This window comes from Poeciliopsis prolifica, unplaced genomic scaffold, assembly GCF_027474105.1.
Source record: "Poeciliopsis prolifica strain line A6 unplaced genomic scaffold, Auburn_PproV2 SCAFFOLD034, whole genome shotgun sequence".
Classification (NCBI taxonomy): domain Eukaryota; kingdom Metazoa; phylum Chordata; class Actinopteri; order Cyprinodontiformes; family Poeciliidae; genus Poeciliopsis; species Poeciliopsis prolifica.
The window spans coordinates 2,952,197-2,972,669 of NW_026562409.1; the positions used below are offsets into that span (position 1 = coordinate 2,952,197).

Sequence of the window (20,473 nt, forward strand, 5' to 3'; positions counted from 1 at the left end):
GTGTCGCCCGATAAAATCGATGGGTCTGGGGCGAGGGCGTGCAGGCCAGAGGCTGGGGGTGATATCAGCAGCCATGCCCGGCTGTCACATGACAGCATGATGGGTTTGTTCTCAGCACAACAGTTTACTATCTGTTCGGCTCCTCTGGCATCCCGTACGCTGCAAAAACACTAAATACTCTCAAGTATTTTTGGTCTAGTTTCTAGTGCAAATATAAGATCTGCACCTGATATAGAAACATAAGGGCAGATCTATTCACTCTAACTCTGTGCTTTATTGTTATATATTTTACATTACATAAAGATTTTTTAACTTCACTTTCTCAATCATTTTAAATGTTTGTTGCAATTTATTTTTACATTATATTGTCAGTTTCAGTTTATTTATTTAAAATCAGCCATTATACTCCTAATTTCACCGACTGAACAAATGAAATTTGTTTTTACATGTTTGACCAAGTTTGTGAGGCTATTGGTGTATTTAAGTGTGCTGCACTGCTGCAGAGATTTGAAATACACTCTTAATTCAGTACCTTTATGTCTAGGTCTATTAATAAATATGTTTTAAGTTGAACCAGGGCTGATTTTCTGTGTTTGATTGGTATAGGCCGATTTTAGATCCCAGATCTAGAAGCACTTTATTCAACGTGTTATTTTTATGTGCTACCTAAATAAATTCATTGACACTTGCACTAGAAACCAGAGCAGGAGGACTTTGTGTTTTTTGCAGTTCACTGTGACAAGGTGCATTCTCGTATTTTCAGTGAATAACGAAGCCGTTGACCAACACATAAAACACACCGCATAGAAATGAGGGACCAGTGAATTAATGGCAAATCATTTTTGTCCTGATTGACTCAGTGAACATCAGTCCTCACACTTTATGTGTTCTTATAGGGGAATAAATAGGTCGTAAAACAGAGGTGAGGGACTTTGTCCTCCTAATAAGCAGAGATCAGAACAAATGTAATTTTACTAACTTATGATCTTCATTCGGCTCGTCTGCGTAACTTTACCGGTGAACATTTGCGTGACGGCCATGCCTCCAAGCAAGACTCAGGTCTGACTCTTTTTGCAAATACATTTGCAGCCAAAAGCAAAGTTGAAGAAAAAACATCCAGTCTACAGATTGCACAGCCCAAAGAATAAATCCTGGATAAATTAAGTAACTGAAATGTGCTTTCAGGGTTACAGACGGGCGTATTATCTTTTCATTTACTCCAGCTTGGATGCATTATAGAAAAGATAATTACTGAGCTTTCACTCAGCTTTCTGTGAACTCATGTTATTTTATTTGGAGCTGTGAAGCAGACGTTTATGCTTTTGTTCTAAAGTAGCCAAACAGATTTCTACCTGCAACTTTAAAGTCTAGGGTTTAACATTTTTCTGATTTGCGGGTGCAGATTGTTAATGGAATCCATTATTCTTAAGGTGTTTCCACACCTGGTTGTCCAGTTGACTCAGTTCAATTTAGGGCCCAAAGTTGCAACATTTGTTACATTTTCAACTGCTGAGGTTCACTTCCACACTGCATTGTGTCAAACGAACTGAACATTTAAAAAACCTGTTCCCCTCCTTGCCTGTGGGGGCGCTGCACCAGGAACCACTGACGGAAACGACAAAAACACATTGAGCTCTACTTTCTTCATCACAAAATGTAAACAAAATGGAGTGGCGTCAGACTTTAACGGTTGGAGGATTTCTCTTTTCAAAGCCATTTGTCCCAGGAGCTTTAGACTTGTGCATTTGTTTTGGTTGTATTTACCCAGAATTCCCTGCGCTGTAGTGCACCTCCTGCTTTTGGAACGCTCTCGTTCACATTTGCATTCAAATCGCGCCAATGGCCACTTCAGCTGAATTAAAGTTTGATTAAAGCAGATGAACCAAAGCTCTCTGGTCCTTCAACTCTCAAATACGTCTGTGAACATCAAGCAGCCTGGAGGCGCTCCAAAAGCAGGAAGTGGACTACAGCGCAGGGAATTCTGGGTAAATACAACCAAAAGAAACGTGACAATCAAGAGAAATCCTACAACTCCTAAAGTTATTTTTGCTTACATTTTGCAAAGAAGATATGTGTTTTCTTCAGAGGTTTGTGTGTCATTTTCTTCTGTGGTTTTGGTGCAGCGCCACCCCAGGCGAGGAGGGGAACTGGTTTTTCTACTAGTTTGGATCGTTTGACACAGATCAGTGTGAAAGAGAGGAAAAGCAGGAAAAGCAACAAATGTTGCAACTTTGGTCCCCAATCGAACCGAGTCTTCTGAACTATCAGATGTGAAAACAGCCTCAGGCTCCAGGAGCTTTCTAGGTTTGCAGCAGAAACTGTGCCGTCCCTTCGCCTCAGGAAAGTTGTTCATAAAGAGTCATTTATTTCTGATGCAGCCACCAGTCTACCACCACAACCCACACAATCCCTTCAGCTCAGCGATGTGTGGGTACCGGCAGCAGAAACAGGTGTAAGGATGCATCGTCTGCCGTCCTGCTTTTCTTTTCTTTTTTATTTCACCAAACATTATCACCCCTAAACGCTGCAAATGTGTTAGGAAGATTTAGGGCTGTATTTTATTTGAAGAAATATCACCAAGTCTAATGGGACTCTAAGACATGTAACCCGGATCCGACTTCTGATCTGCTTCTCTGTATATAAATAGAGAACATTGCTGTAGTGTAAAAGTGTTTTGAGTCGTTGTCATGTCAAGAGAAGTGATATTTAAAGTTTATCCCATTTCTATTAATTTTCTCCTGAGGTCAGAATGTGCAAAACTCTGGCAAACTGCAAAAAATGAGAAATAAAGGAGTGAGCTCTTGTTGCCTTTGCAGATCTCTGGTTTCTGCTTTTTCTGATGCTCTTTAAATTTAATCTGATTGCATATTTAGAAAGACACAATGCACAAACACAAAATCTTATCAAGTGTTTTGATTTAGTTTCAAGGCAGTAATCCAGCATGTTTTTTAGTTAAAAATGTTCAACGTTGACAGGAAATTTGAAAATATCAGTAGGTAATTATGTGCTATTGGGAGACATTATTAGCAATGCCTAAACACAAAGTCTTAAAAAAGATAAACAATAAAAAAAACTAAAATAAATAAAGTTTAGTCTGGCGGGGCGTAAATAAAGCCTGGTGGCCCGCCAGGTTTATAAAATGTTGCAGAAAACCCTGAGCTTCTAGTGAAACTATCTTCAAATACTTGAAATGGGACAAAACTAACTGAAAAGTATCTTTTCAGCAAGACATAAGAGTTTGGTTTAAGTAAATAATTTCTTGATATTGATTTTAAAAAGTAAAATCAATACTTTTGATTTTACTTTTTAAAATCAAAAGTAAAATCAAATTATTTCAATTAACACCTTAAATGTCATTGTAAGTTAAATAATCTGGCAGTGGAATTATTCATATTTTAAAATCAATATTAGGGAATTATTGACTAAAAACCAGATCGTATATCTTGCTTGTCAGTTAGTTTAGTCTTATTCCAAGTGTACTAAGACATCTGCACTAGAAACTGAACAATGTTTGGTACGATTTTGTGTTTTTGCAATAAGAGCGAGTCGCTCCTGAATGGCTGCCAGAGGAGATTCAAGGATTTCTCAAACAATCATGAAATAATCAATGCATGTTTTTCAGAAAGGAATAATATTACAACAAATAAGCCAATTTGACACAATATTACTCCCTTAAATGTCTGAGATTATGGAGCAGTTGATAAAACTATCTTCTCTAACTCTGAGCCTTCTGAAGCTGATATCAGCTGATGAGTAATAGACTGAAAAATGAATAAATAGATTGTTACACTTTCAGGAAAACGCAGCACAGGAAGAGAAAATGACTGGAGGTGTCCTCAGTGTCCCGTTGGAACATCTGTGCTGCTACTTCACAAATATCTCCGCCGACATTTGCATCCATTATTTTCTGATCAGCTTCAGTCAAAATCTACTTCTGCTTTGAGGTGTGTAGTTAGAACACAGTCAGCTAAATTTAGTCTGAAAACTGTCAAAACATTTCTACTAAAGCTACAAAAAAAATTGTTAGCGAACGTTATTTCACAGTGTGTGTTTGACACTTGCAGCGTGTTTTATTTAATGTCGGGTTGATGGGAAGCATTGGGGGGAGGAAGAGGACGGTGCAAGGGCTGAGGAAGAGGAGGAGGCGTGGAAAGGATTAATAAGCGCTTGTTGTATTAAATCAATGCGCCTGCAAGCTCAGGCACCTGATTAGCATGACCCTGTCCTGCACATCAGCACATTCAGGGCTGGAGGAGGCTGATTAGGAGCCAATGCTGATTTCCTCTCGACCCTGTCAGGAACAGTGGGGGGGACAGCAGGTAGAGAGAGGTGGCGCTTTCTGGCAGATTTCACTGAGTTTCACTGATTCAGGACGTCAGAACGCAGGAATCCAAGACGATCAGGAAAATATAAAAGAGACATTCCAGAAGATAAATTATACATAATAGACAAGATATCACCTAGGATAGATCTATAGATCGAATATAATTCATAACTTTTTTTTTGTACAGGTTAGATAATGATGTTTGACATTAATCTAAAACTAGTTTTTTTCTTGCAAATATTTTTGTATCTCCCCAAAAAAAATTTGTTGTAAAATTAGTGTCAAAATTTCAGAGTTTTTTTCTGTGCAATTTTATGACTTTTGTAACTCAGAAATATCAGGATTTTTTTCTTATTTTCTTGCCCATTTTTGACTTTTTGAGGTCAGAGATTTTTTTTGTTTTTTTCTAAAAACTGTCAGTTATTTATTTCTTTTAATTTCACACCAGCAGAGCTTCACTGATTCAGTCGTCAAAACGCAGGAATTCATGTGAGTCTTTCTAATGAAGATCAAGAAAATGTAAAACAAGTGTCAAGATTTTTATGAGGTAAACATTTCAGAAGACATTTATAAACTTATAAACATAATAGACAAGATAATCCTTCGAAGGAAAGATGTTATGCTTAGGGTAGAACTATGGTCTGTACAAAAAATAATAATAAAATCTTTTGTATAAAATCATTCACTGAATTTCTGAGATTAATCTAAACATTTTCTTAACAGAAATTAACTCTTTATTTTTAAAAGATTTTTTATTAAAAACAAAAAAAATATGCCAATTTACTTCAATAGTCATTATTTTCTCATCCAATGTCAGAGAAAATCCTCTGAGAAACTCAGTTTCAGTCTGATGTGTGGATTTCTTCACTGTTTGAACAAAGGCTGCGCGCGCAGGCGTCCACTGTTGCTCCATGCTGCAGCGCTGCATGGGTGCTAAGTCTCATTAAGCCGTTTGTCAGCCAGCAGCAGAGGACTGGTGGCGTTCGGACAGCAGCCTTTGTCGGTGCCGTGCCAATCAATACAGAGCACACAGTATCCACTCCTGCACCCTGTGACTGCGAGCGTGTTGGCACGCGTGCCGGCAGGAACAGCCTCCACTGTACCGCTCCGAACCGCAGCGCTGTTACTCAATATGACTCATTACTGTAACGCTTGGTGAGCTCCACCACCGACGCCCATGTTTGGATTAAACATGAGAGGAGTCGAAAACGGGAACAAAAATCTATATTTGGTTGGAGTAAAATGCGACACATCTGAAAAGATCGCAATCATATCCCAGTCTCATAGTTCAGACTGGGATAAATAAATCTGTGTTTAAATAGTGATTTCATTCATTGAAATCAGGTCAGGTTCTACTCGAAGCACCTGATTCTTCTAGTCTTGATTCAGATATCTGGCATCAAGTGTTGCATCAATGTGGAGGATTTTTGATTTGCTCTTTTTTGTAGAATTCTCTCCCCAGTAACTTTAATTAGGTTTAAAGGAGACCTGCTAGCCTAAATCCACATTTTGCACGTTTTTTTAAACTGTCTAGTAAATTAGCTTTTCAAAAATCTGACAGATTGTTGTTACCTAGCAACTCCAGCAGAGTTTCGCTCGTTACCTAGCATCCAAAGCTAAGCTCCAACATGTTTGGTCAGCTTGTTTCACCTCCGTCTGTGCTGTGCAGTGTTTTGTTGTCGACTTACCATCCAAAAAACCACTTGCTACATTCTTGTTGGTTACACAGGAGGCTCCACTTCTGCTTTTCAAAGATGTTTGGTTATATAATTGCACATCTGTCTGCGGCCATTTTGAGATGAGAGTGTAAACGCTGAGTTGGGAGGTGTGGCCAGCAGCAGATTATTTGGATTTAAAGTGACAATAGGTCCTAATATTAGCTAAAATCAAGAGATTTTCCCTCTGGTTTTTTAGCACATCTTGAATAGGTGTGCCTATCCTTAAAGGGACAGTATTTTGTCATTTCCAGAGACATGTAGCCATTTTACAGCACAATCAAGTCGTCATGTTACCTTGATTTGTTATAAAAATGCATAAAAAATAACTTAAAGGAAATCTGATGCCTTAAAAATGGGATTCTGTCTCCTTCATACTGGGAAACAATGTGAGATACAACCGAGTCTAATTGACCTTGCTGTTGGTAAAATGATTTAAATGACACTCATTTATATATTTTTGAGTATTTTTTCCACCGGTATTCTTTGTGTCATTTTGCACCATACTGATTTGCTTTTTGACCTCCGAGATCAGATCTGATGATGAGGATTTTAACGGTGCAGCTCACTCCTCCCCTCCGGTTTTCCTTCAACCTGTCTTTCTCTGTCGACTTTAACAGCAAGCGTCCCTCAATCTGCCTGTTTTCACCCCTATATCTTATGCAATTTACACTCAGTCAGGACGGGACAGTTTCAAAGATAACATTTCATCTCAGCCTGCCGCTCTCCTTGCCTCCTCGCTCGTCCCCGGGGGTGTCGTGCGGTTCGGCTTGATTACATATTAAGTTGTCCTAAGAGTTTGACCCCTGGTTCTGCGTCCCGCCCCGGACTCCTTTTAAATCTGCAAACGTCTCTGCTGCCTCCATTCCTGGAAGTATCGACGCGGTCGTTCACAGCACATTACGTGGGAGAGGGCAAGGGGGCTCGCTTTCATCCATCAGCTTCATTTGCCAAGACAAAAGAGGAGAAGAGGGCCAGCCAGATTTATTGATTGTTGACAGTGGGATGCTTAATGATGCGAGATCCCAAGGTGACACAAAAGTTGAAGAAGAAAAAACTCATTTGGAGAGAAATTGAGAAAAAGGAGAGTTGGTCTTTGATTCTTCACTAAATTGAGTAAACGAACTAAACAAATGGAAAAAGCTGTTCCCTTCCTCACCTGTGGGGGCGCTGCACCAAGAAATACCGAAGGAAGCGACACAAAACCTTCTGACGACGACACTGAGTGCAACTTTCGTCTTCACAACACGTAAACAAACATGGACTGGCGTCAGATTTCTTTTGTTTTTGGTAAAAAGCCCAGAGACTGACATGTTTGATTTGTTTGTATTTACCCAGAATGCCCTGCGCTGTAGTCCACTTCCTGCTTTTGGAGCAGTCTTTGATCATTTTTTACTTTTTCTTACAAAATGAAGCAAATAATTTTTGTACAGCAATACAAAAATCCTCCTTAGAAATGTGAGCAAAACTTTGACAATACTCCATTAAAAAAAACACAATTAAAGTCACATGATCCACAACATCCAGTTGTGGATCATGTGACTTTAAAATGATACAAAAATTATACAAAAAATTAGACTCCATTGCCGTCTTGCAAAATAAACTAATTTTAACAGCCAAAAAAAAACCCCTCCTCACACCAGCACAAATACTTTTTAAGTGAAAAACCAAATTCTTATCAAAAGTGCCTTGTTTCCATTAAAGCAGCCGTTTGTAACTTTAATTTAAAAAATATTTTTTTTACACATTTGCTAAAACTGTCACCATATCAAATAATCTGAAAAGATCAATCTCCTGCACTTTTTCCTTGAGCTACATTTGCTGTCTGAAGCACCACTCCAACAAAAAACAACCAATCAGAGTCAGGGTGAGGGTCTTAGCGCTGTCAATCACCCTCATGTACTCACTGTTAAATGTTCAAACGGCAGAAAACAACTTATCATTACAGAAAAACCGATTATTCGCCATCATCAAATGCTATTGCTAACTAGCATTAGCATTTACAAAAGGTTCTGCTATCAGGAAGAAGCTGCAGCATGGACTGACTCTGATTGGTTGTTTCTAGTTAAGAAGAGGAAATCAATATTTTTTACCGATTATCTCATGCCAATTTCAACAAATATGCAAAAATATGTGCATATTCTTTAAAAAAAGTTACATTCACTTTAAGCAAATTCATTTTCGTAATTCCAACTTATGCAATTTCCTGGTGAACATTTACTTAACCTTAAAAATCATTTTTCTAAACTATTAAATCTCCCTCATTAACTCCTGCTGCTTCGCTAAAAAGCAAAGTAGAGCTTTAACTTTCCAAGAAGAAATAAAAAAAAAAGGTGCCAGTGCATCAACACAGCTTTCAGCTTCTCCAATCCACATGATCCTCTTCTTGAGCATCCAGACCTCTATGAGGAGCAGTGATCTTTGAGGCGACCGGCCGGCCGGCCTGCAGCGGGCCTCCGCTGGGACGGCGCTGCAGTTCACTGCACCAACATGGCCCTGGGTTTGGCTGACAGCACTCCACCTCTGAAGGAATCGCTCAAGTCCCTGCAGATTTTTATGAACCCGGTATTTGTGCACAAACACTCACTTGGCATTCGACGCGGCCGGAGCCAGTTCCCTGAGGCGGTGCAGCAAACTGCTTTATTTACAATCGCTCTTTTCTCGTCGTGTTCTCCGGGTTACAAAATTTCACGTTTGTTTTTTAAGGATTGGCTCCGTCAGGATGCCGTATTCTGCCTGGAGGGATGCTTAAACATGGCAGCATCCCTGCGGGGAAGCAGGTAGAAAAGACTGACAAGCTGACAGGAAATCAGATGCACTCTGCACACTTAGCCTTCATTAAATATTACATCACGCTGGCACATTCAGTACCAAAGCAGCCTTTCTGACTTCAACGTCACTGTTTTATCTGATATTTTTGGTCTTTAGACACAAATTTTAGTTGTATTTTCTATTTATTGGCTTTGTAATCAAAAACAGGAATTTCACTGCAAAAACAAAAAATCTATGTAATTTTGGTCTAAATTCCAGAGCAAAAATCTCAGTACATTGCAAATAAGACAAAACTAACTTCATAGCAAGATATAGAAACTTGTTTTAAATTAATTTCTTAATATAACTGAAAAGACATTTTTTCATGTTAAAAGTGAAAAAATCTGCAGTGGAACTAAAATTGTTTTTATCACTTTTTGTCTTATTTCAAGCTTATTAAGGTATTTGCACTGGAACCTATAAATACTTTTCGTGTTTCCAGACAGTTTCATAGATTTATCTCTGCACAGTTCTGCATTATGTCCGATTGTTTTCTCCTGTCCGGCTTGTAGGTTTGACGCTGTGTTTAGGTCCGTCGCCATGGTGATAACCCAGTTTGGGTGAAGCTTCAGCTGCCAAACTCAAAACGAATCAATGATTTCAAAGCTCATTCCCTCAGGCAGCACAACAAGCCCAGATCACCTCCCCTCCACCACCGTGCTGTGCAGGTTTCATAAGAGTCATCAGTTTCTGCTTTGCTCTAATTTTTCTCATTGGACATTTTTCTGTAATTATTGTAGTTTATTCAGATGCAACTCTGCAAACCGACATTATGCTGGAAAACTTTCTGAACACAAGCCTCAGGCTTTACAGTTTTTGTTCTTTGATTTGGGTTTTAATTGCTTCTAAAATCAAACCACAATAAATAAAAAATAAAACTCACCCAGCTGGTTTTGGGCAATAAGTTAATGTCTTCAGGTGTTTGGAAAATGAGGCGTTTCAAAAACCTCCTGATTGTTAAGTCACATTTCACAGGCATGCTGCGTTACCTAGCAACCAAAGCTGGGCTCCAGCACGTTTGGTCAGCTGGCTTTACCAGTGTTTTCAATGGCTGCTGGAAAAGACAAGTGTTTTATTATTGACTTATTATTAAGAAACCACTTGCTGCTTTCTTGTCGGCTGTGCAGGAGGCCCCATTTCTGCTTTTCGAAGATCTGTTTCTCACTTAAGTTTTGCTTCTCTCCAGAACGAGGAACATTCTCGTTGAGATTTCAAATTCAATACAAAAGTACTTTATTGATCCCAAAGGGAAAATAAATGTTATTAATTCAAAACCTTCAAAGAGTTATTGTAGATAGTAATGGCTATCTCAATAAACTTAGAAAGTTTTATAGTTTATAATTAATAAGTAATGTTCTCCTGAGAACGAGTTACCTTTTCTGAATTTATTTCCAAGCTCTGGTGGTTAAACCCTTCCAATCTGTAATTATTCTTATTTTGAAGTTTTCATTTTATTTTTTTTTACATTTGTGTGAATAAATGTGCTTCCATTTTCCTGGTCACACTTAAATCTAATAGAAGCAGCTGGGTTTACTTAGTTATTCCCTAAAATATCTGTGTTTGATCACATTTACATTTACAGCAGGGCTGAATCGCCATGAAAACCTTGTCACCGTTGCCTCTGAGTGACTGCGACGCTCATTAGTCGTACATCGGCTCCAGCTTTGCGGAGTCCTGCTGGCCGGCGATTATCTCTGCCAGGGTGACATTACTGAGACGGAGGGTGGCTCGGATCGCTGCAGTCCTGGGACTCGGCCGTAAACGCCGTGTAGAAATCCTGTCATTTTTTTTTTCCAGATGAAAGCTGTGACCTCTGTTCTAGCAGCTAACGATGGAGACGACCTTCACAGCATTTTGAGGCTCTCCAGACTGCTGTGATTAGCAGAGAGGTGACTGCTTAGATTGGAGCTCAGGGCATTTAACAACAAACTACACTGCAAAAACACAAAACCTTACAGTATTTTAGGTGTAGTTTCTACTGCAAATATCTTAGTGCACATGAAATAGGACAAAACTAACTTTTAGCAAGAAATGGGAGCTTGTTTTGAATCAATAAAACCCTAATATTGATGAAAAGTAGATTATGTCACATGGAAATTGATGGAAGTTGATCAAGCATGCTGGAAATCAGCTTGAGTTGCTAGGCAACGGGTGGAGTTCCACCGCGGTTGCTAGGTAACGGACAGTGCCACAGGTTTTTGAAATGGCTCATTTTCCAGCCACCAACAAATCATGAACTCATTGTCAAACAAAACAGCTGGGTGGTGTTTTTTAAAGCGCTTTGGCTCTTTTTAGAAATGGAAGTATAAAAACTGAAGCATGTCTCCTTTAAGCACCACTTCTTAAGTTTTCTGTGTGTTGAAGTTGGGAGCCCAGCTGTTCCCACATCCACCCCAGCTGTTAACCGTATCCTGTCAGCTCAACTGTGAGCTCAGGGTGACTTTCCCTCCGCCCCTGGCGCAGCCGCCATGATGCCTTCAGGTTCGGGGGATGAACAAACGCGGGATAAAGAGCGAAGCGAGGAAGGCAGTGATGAATGTCAGCAGGTACAGGCAGGCAGATGGGCCCTGGGGACCCCCGGCCGGTCCCTGTGGAGCTGCAGGCAGCCAAGTTCAGCATGAACTGCCCGGCACGGCGTCAGCACTTTGGGGGAGAAACTGGGAAAAGTGCTGAGGCAGGCAACTGCATGGGGAGATGAGGTGAAGTGGTGAAAATTTAACCACCCTGATGAAAGTTTAAGTGCACATGTTAAACAGGAGGTGACTGCATGGGACACGTTCACACAGTTTCTTCTGAATAGCTCCAGACTGCGCTGCAGACCCTGATTTCACCTGACACCGCACTAACCCTGGCAAAAGTAACATCCAACCCTGCTCCTAGTTTCTGCTTCCTCATAATTGGCGGAGAGGAAGCTGTTTGGTTTCAAGGACATCGGCAGCGTTTCTCTGCACTGCAGTCTGGCCGATAAATATGCCAGAGCCTCACATGAAGGAACCGGAAACCAGGGAAAGACGGGAGCCGACGTCTGCAGAGCTCGGGTGTAACTAGTTACATTTACGTTTTGGAAAAACGATTCTGTGGTTGTATTTTCATTATGAAGCATCACAACACTTAAAATATTAACTGGTTGATGTTTTGTTCTATGATGGCGTATTAGGGCCGTTGTAGATAGAAAAAAATAAGTAAATTTTCACTAAAAATTCAAAAATTTTCCACAAAAAAAACCAATAAAGAAATGTCTGAGTTTGAAAAGTTGAAAATTTGCAAGAAAAAAAATCATAAATGATCAAATTAATCTCAGAAATTAAATAAATAAACTGCAAATACCTCAGATTTACTGACAATCAGAAAATTCCCCGTTTTATTTTCAATTAATTTGGAAACTTGAAAACAGACCCATTTCTTTTGCCTAATCATGTTATTTTGTAGCTGTTATTTATATTAATTATTTTCATTTTGATCTTTAAAATACCAAAATCTTCGTATGAGAAATACCCAAAAAATATATTCCACTGAAAACATTTAAAAATTATTTGCAATAAGTGCAACTGTAATCATTAGTGCAAATATTGGGATGCAGGTTCTTAAACACAAACTCTTGATAAAGTGGTTCTGGTCCTGGAAACGAGCATCTGGTGCAGAACCGTTCAGAACCACAGAGACGTGAGAGCGGTGGTTACATAAGGCTCGCTGTGGGGAAACACACTCACTTCACAGTGTTGATGGAGTCTTTCACAGACCTGATAGGGTGTTGATTAGGATGTACGTTCCCACAAAGATCCAGAATGGAAGTAGATCCTAACGGGCTTTTCTGCCTCCGATTATCGCTCCTTTCTTTGACCATTCCTTCTGACTGAGCGCTGAATCAACTGGCTCCAACTTCTCTTTTTGTATTTCAATCACTAGCTGTGTTTCTCTTGGTCATATAATTGCACAATTTAACTTTTCTACAATAAATTGTGATGGTGTGATGCAAAAATGTGTTTAAATTGCAGTTTTGTGAAGTAAACCAATTTTGAAATGGTGATTAAAAAACACCTCATGCTGGCGCTACAGCGTTTCACCAAAAAATATGAGTTTTTTCAGAATTGGCTTGTTTCCATTGAGCAAATTTATTTCAGAAATTTCACCTTGTGCAACTGTATGGTAAATGGAAATGCGGCTGGTGTTCTGCTAATGTCTATCAAACACACTTTTGCTATTGCTGTGTTTCCATCAAATAAGAAAAACTATTGTATTCATAAGGAAATATATTTGTTCATGGAATAAATCAATAAAAAAAAATTTGTCTCACCACCATCCTCCAACTACTTCCTGTTGTTGTTTTCCTCTTCATCGTTCCACCAGAGGCAACATCTGGTTGTTAATGTGACATGAAAAAACTTTTTCCATTAACAGTTTTGCAAAATAAACCAATTTTGATTAATCCACCTCATCCTGGGTCCAACGTTCTTTGCCGTGTTTATATGAAGCAAATTTATTTTCAAAATGCTAAATTGGGTGATTATGTGTCAGTGGAAGCACGGCTAGTGAAGTTTTGTGAACTTTGTAATGGCAGCTGCTTTTGTCCTCCTGCAGGTGCGGTTCGAGCCTCTAGCATCTTCCCCATCCTCAGCGTTATCCTACTATTCATGGGAGGCCTGTGCATAGCTGCCAGTGAGTTCTACAAGTCACGCCACAACATCATCCTCAGTGCAGGGATCTTCTTTGTGTCTGCAGGTGAGTCAAGCAGCAGCAAAGTGAGGCATGGTGGACGAGAAACTCTGATTTTTGTACTGAAGCTTTAAACCATTTCATCTTTTGTATTGTTTTTTTTATCTTGTTGCTAGGCTAAACGTCACCCTTTGGGAGTCATTTCTAAAAATATGGTGTCCCTGACACACTTTCCTTTTTATCCATCAACATTTAACATGTCAAAATATTCTCTATGATTAAACCTAATAAATTGAAGAATACATTCTGCTCTTGGCATGACATTGAACATTTGATTAGAAAATAACTCTGTAAAAACATTTTCTGATGTCCCGAGGTGTAGTTTCTGGAGCAAATATGTTAGTACATTTGAAATAAGACAAAACAAACTTACAAGTAACTATACGGAAACACCTATGAGATTTATATTTGGGTTATAAAAAAGTACTAGTTCCACTGGCAGATTATTTCACTTATGCCACAAGACATTGTTCCACATTTTAAGTGTCAGTGGAACTAGTATCTTTTTCATCAATATTAAAGAATCATTTAAACAAGCTCCTATTGGTTGGTTAGTTGGTTGGTTGGTTGGTCGGTCAGTTGGTTGGTTGGTCGGTTTGTTGGTTGGTTGGTCGGTTGGTTGGTTGGTTGGTTGGTTGGTTGGTTGGTTGGTTGGTCGGTGGGTTGGTTGGTTGACTGGTCGGTTGGTTGGTCGGTCAGTTGGTTGGTTGATCGGTTTGTTGGTCGGTTGGTCGATTGGTTGGTTGGTTGGTTGGTCGGTGGGTTGACTGGTTGGTTGACTGGTTGGTTGGTTGGTCGGTGGGTACTCTGTTGCTGTTGTTTCAAGTGTACTAAGATATTTGCACTAGTAACTAGACCAAAAATACTTGGTAACATTTGTATATTTTTCTAGTATTTGACCTAAAAAGTCTTCAATCTAATCAATTGCCACTTGTTTTCAGCTGACACTTTCTCTTTTTCGTTTCTTTCCCTTTTTCTTCTAATCGACTCATGATTGACGATGATCCTGCAACGTCCTGCCAGGTCTGAGCAACATTATCGGGATTATCGTGTACATATCAGCCAATGCGGGGGACCCTTCAAAAAGCGACTCAAAGAAGAACAGTTATTCATACGGCTGGTCCTTCTACTTTAGTGCCCTTTCCTTTATAATTGCTGAGATGGTTGGCGTCTTGGCCGTGCACATGTTCATCGACCGCCATCGACAGCTGCGAATAGGGGCGCGCGCCGCCGACTACCTCCAAGGCTCGGCCATAACACGGATCCCCAGCTACCGCTACCGCTACCGGCGCCGCTCGCGCTCCTCTTCCCGCTCCACAGATCCGTCGCATTCCCGCGACGCCTCGCCCGTGGGTCTCAAGGGCTTCAGCGCGCTGCCGTCCACGGAGATCTCCATGTACACGCTCCCCCGGGACACCCTCAAGTCGTCTGGCACGCCCACGGCCACCTACAACTCCGAGAGGGACCACAACTTCCTCCAGGTCCACAACTGCATCCAGAAGGACCTGAAAGACTCGAGCCACACCAACACAGCGAACCGCCGCACCACGCCGGTATGAGAGTCCGAACAGGCCCGGCGACCCTGGAGACACGGGAAAGCCCTGTGTGCGCGGTATGCCCCCCCGGAGGAGTTGGATTTCCATGTTTATAGACATTTTGTTTTGGTTTTTATTTATTTTTGTTGAAATGCATGACTTCCATAGCCATTGTTGAGAGTTTCAACTGGACTTGTCCCGAGTAAGTGAAGATCTGTCATACTTTTGGACAGGTTTGTTTTATTTATTTATTTTTTTTTTTTTTTTTTTGACGATTCGGGGAACCAAAAATCGGGGTGGGAAGGGGCATCTACGAGATAATCAGTTCCATGATTTCATTGCCCTTGAGTTCGTTTGGAGCAAAAGGTCAAGCTCCCCCTCAGCCAGCTTACCGCTTAGCTACATGCGCCCTTTTTTATATTTATTGACTCATCTGTTAATTTTTTTGCATTAAAACTGTGAATTGTTACAGCTTGGGATTCAGTAAGAAGTACCCCAATCTGTAATCTCTAACAAAGGTACTATATATATATATAAATATATGTATTACTTTTATAAATAAATTATTACATTAATAATCGAGCGATAACAGACTTTACCGAAGCAAAAAACAAAAAAAAAGTGAAAAAATTCAACCAAGTGCTGTTGATAATACAAGAAAAGACTTTTCTATCTCTTCAATTGAAGGTCAAGAACAAGCGAAGGTCCTTTAGGTACCAGAAGCAGACGCAGGCATTCAACAGTAGAGTATTATATATTCTTTTAATAGAACCTTCTCGTCTTTTTCTCCGTCTCTGTTCTCTTTCTTTTTCGGGGGGCGTTGGTGTTAAACCTTAAACCCCTATCAGAAAGAGCCAAGAAAATGAGTCAATAGCTGTGATTCCATTGACCATACAATAGCACAATTTGAATTAGAAATAAATACGCTATTTTGAAAAAACACATTCATAAACGTTTTTGCACTAGGATGATGTGTTTTTTTCCCCAGGGATATAAAATTGTTTTATTTTGCAAAACTGCAATAGAAACATATTTTTGCATCACACAAGTCACGTGATCAACAACCGATGTTACTACTGGCAAAAACCACGAAGAAGACAAAGACAGGAAGTAGATGGAAGATGATGAGGCGGCATATTTTATAATGACCTATTGTGTGAATAAACTTATTTACATGTGATTTTAATTGCATTTCCTCGTTAATGGAAATAGCACATTGGCAAAATTGTTTTTTTTTTACATCAGTGGAATACTGAAAGGTTTTGCACACTAGTGATAGAAACTGACATAAAACTGCACAAATTGGAATTACAGAAATAAACAGGTGTCATGTCAATTGTGTTTTGTAGAAACACAGCAATTTTTTGACATTTGCGAAATATCGACACCGATATTCCATTTGTAATGGAAACGCAGCTACCGACTCCAAAACACGACTTCTGCAAAAAAAAAAAAAGGAAGGACCAGAGGGGAAGAAAAAGAAGAGGACGCCAGACATAAAAACAAAAACAAGTTTAATATGAAATAGAACAAGAAAAGCTAAGAGACTCACAATTTCAGAAATTAATTGCATGCTATAAAATTACAGCAAATTTGCTCTTGAGAAACTTAAGTTTTAAAGGTTAATCATTATAAGGGGAAAAAAGCAAAGACGCTAGTGTTTAACGTATTGATCTTTTTATGTGTGGTTTTATTATAATTAATTTTTATTACTATTATTTAGCGTATTTTTTTCTCATTCCATTTGTCAAACAAGCCAAACAATTTACATTGAACAAAACGGCTTTTTTAAAACAGTTTGGTTGGTTTCTTTATAAATATATAAATAAAAGTATGTATGTATTTCTGTTTTATTTTTAAAACTCACACAGCCTTAGACATTTCTTTGTTTTTGTTCATTTTTAATGTGCTGTTCAAATTGAAAATGAAATCTTTAAAAGGTGCCAAAAACCGAATGATCCTATACTTGGATGCATCAAGTCCTGATGAATAAAAAAACGAACCCAAGGGGGAACAAATCATCACGTTTCTCTGCGTGTCTCTTACACACTTCACCAAACAACACCTCCGTTTCTCTCAGCTTTAACTGCTAACTGTCTGTCGATTCTTCAAATCTGCAAACATGCTCCTGCATTAGTATTTATGAAAATCAGATATAAAACCATTTCTGCTCTTTTTTATTTTTGGCCACTGACCTCTGATGAGGTCAGTGATTGTTGAGGTCACAATGTTTGTTGTGTTGTGAGACGAATATCTAAACGTGTTTTCTTGTTGACATTTAATGCATGGAATTTGGGATTCAGCAAGAGCAAAACTACAAATGAAAAATATACAATACATAAAATATTCTTTTTAAAAGGCACACATTAAGTTAAATTTACATTTTAAATGTTTTCATGCTTCCATTTGCATTTCCACTGCTTCTAAAAAAAAGAAAAATCCAAACTGCTTAAAACACACAACCATTTTTTAGCAATAAGTTTCAAACACCTCGATGGAAACTCTTCTACCGGCAACCCCAGCAGAGTTTAGTCAGCTGGTTTCACCTGAAGCTCTGTGGGCTGGAAAAGTCAAGTGTTTTGTTGTGGACTTACTGTCCAGAAACCACTTTCTGTATACTTGTTGGGTGTGCAGAAGGCCACACTTCTGCTTTTCAAAGAGGTAAGGTTGTATAGTTGCACATCTGTTTGTGCAATTTTCACATTTTCATGTGAGAATGTAAACTTTGAGTTGGTGGGGCACATGGCCAGGAGCAGCTTATTTGGATTTAAAGAGACAGGCGGCAGAACTGAGCAGGCCAAAATCTCACTTTTTAAGAATGATTTTGTGCAAAGTCATGTTTCATATCATGCATAGATCAATCCTAACGTATTCAAGGAAGCATTTTAGGTCACCTATGCTAAATGAGGCCTGCAGAATCTGATTTGGACATCTGAGGATTAAACAGCCTGACCTTGGAGAAAATCTGCTGCGATGTTCACTCAAGGCAACTGTCTTCTTCTTTTTTTTATAGTCTTCTCCCCATAAAGTGAAAAACTTTCAATAATTTGCTTCTCTAAGGTCATTTCTAATCTTTTTCCACCTTGACAGTGTACTAAGAGTCAAACTGCCCAATCTTCTTTTTTTTACAGAACTGTTCGCACTGATACATATCAGTTAATAAACTGTATTTAATCTACTTCCTGTCTTAAATCCTGTGGCAGCAGTAAGGGTGTGCTTAGTTTAATAAAACATAACATTATGGAATCTGCTGCGTGTTTTTATACAGTTAGGGATAAAATTAAACAATTTTAGAACCTGGTAAAATCAAGATCAGTTTTATTATGTCCACTCTGATAATTCCAGAGCGTAACATGATTATTTTTAACATGATTGTAATTTAAAGAGCAGAAGCCGAAGAATCAATGTTTACAAAATAAATCCGACATTTAATCACTTTATGAGGAATGAATTAAATATTTTTAGACACAAGAATAAGTTCTATGTATTTAGTCATATGAAATTTGAATAAGAAGTGTCCTATTTTATTCTTTTAGACATATGACAAAGGCATTCATTAATGGTAAAAAAGCCTAGCAGGGTTCTATGAAGCCAAAATACAAAGAAGTAACGCAACCTGACACGCTATTGGCTGGCGTTTGCAAAGCAGCCAATCCAGGAACGTCATTGTTTCCTTGGCAGTGATTGGCTGAAATACCCAAAGGCGGGAATAGGGACAACTAAGCTAACGAGCATATTAGCTTGGCTTCTACGATAGCGCTAACGGTTTTCACTGTAACTATTAATTCATATTACGGTGTATTCGGTGTTTGAACTACTAAAATAGGTAGTTATAAGTGTTTTAGATTGTTTTCAGATTGTTTTAGTTGTTCGCGGGCGGCTGTGGAAACAAAAATTTGTAAATACCAGGTTTTAATACTGTGAACCAAATTCGTTTCATGTGTAAAAACATTGAAGTGGAATAAAAAATAAGCTAAAATCCTCTTTTTAGCTTATTTCCATAAAATCCTAAGGAGGAGAAATGCTCTCTCACTGCACTGTAGTGACTGTACTATGTCATAAAAATGACTAATTTATTAATACATTTTCAAGTACAAAGTTCACCAGAATAATTAGCAAGCACTGGCACTGAAATAATAAGTAGCTGCAAATCATGTGGAAACATCTGACCTCATTTTAACACCTTTTGGGAATTATTTAGTGGTTTGCATTGCTTTTGGTTGTTTCCAATGTATTTTTACATTATTATTTAGTGCTTTGCATCTATTTTTGTTGTTTTTATTTGTGCCTTTTAACTAAATAGATTTTTTTTAGCATTTTGTTGGGTTTTCTTTTTTATTTATCTTGGTTTTCTACGTCATACCAGAAACAATAAAGCATCTTAAAAGGAATGATATAATTTGACAATAATGTGGTGCACATGCTACACCTTATAGAGTGCACCTGGCTTATAATTTAAAGACGTACAAACATAACCTTTTTGTGCAGTTTACCGGTGTAGCATACAGCCTATTGTCAAAGTTAGTGCAGTTAGATAGGAAACCATGATTTTAATCCTGTAAAAGGACAGAGTGAATGAATTTAGACAGAAATTAGAAAAAAGCAAGTTAGCTCTAAAAAATATTGGCATCAGCGCTCCCATAAAAATAAAAGCTGACTTGACAGATGTAAAGCCTTGTGTGCTCTGCAGAAATCATGGCCTCAGCCTGCTGTTGTAAAATGGTGATAACACATTGTAAACGACCACTGGGAGCTGTAATCCAAAAATATCAGAGCTAGCCATCAAATATCTGAGTTTTCTACATGTGGACAGTGAGAATGTTTGTTTTATGCTGCAGAGAAGCTTCAGAAAAGGCCGTTTTTGAGTCCTAATGCCATAACTTTGAAAAAGAAACACTGGACTCTAGGAGGATATTTTCCTACCAGAGGTTTTTCTACTCTGCTGAAAGGATTGCTTTCACTTCCTGACGTCCGGCTCTGAGTTCTCTCATACTGTGTGATACTGAACCTGATACACAGTCAGACTAAAATCGGTTTGTCTCGTCAAGGTTTGTGGATCAGGTTTAAGAGTTTGGAGTTAGGAGAGTTGGTACCTGAGAAATATAGAAACAATTTTATTCACTCATCATTGGGATGAATGGCTCACAAAGTTTGGTGTTTGGATTATCTGTCTAAACTGTTTATTTTTGTTTTAAGCATAAAAACATAAGAAGGGGAAAGAAAGAGGGAGACTAAAAAAATTTTTTCCACCACCAATTTTTGTTTTTGTTATTTTTTTGCTTAATATATACTTATATTCTGTTTTCTATAATATATATTTTTTCTATATATTTTATATGTGCATGTAAATATGTACATATATTTTTAAATTATTT

General features: G+C 38.6%; 1 protein-coding gene across 1 annotated transcript in view; it reads left to right on the forward strand.

The window, feature by feature from the left end:
* cacng2a (calcium channel, voltage-dependent, gamma subunit 2a) overlaps positions 1-17,119 on the forward strand; it is a 54,015-nt gene extending 36,896 nt beyond the window's left edge. The window contains exons 3-4 of the mRNA XM_055052187.1: positions 13,429-13,569; positions 14,587-17,119. Coding sequence (XP_054908162.1) covers positions 13,429-13,569; positions 14,587-15,122 — 677 coding nt within the window. The 3' untranslated portion in view covers positions 15,123-17,119. The remainder of the gene's footprint in view (positions 1-13,428; positions 13,570-14,586) is intronic.
* The last annotated feature ends 3,354 nt before the right edge of the window (positions 17,120-20,473 follow it).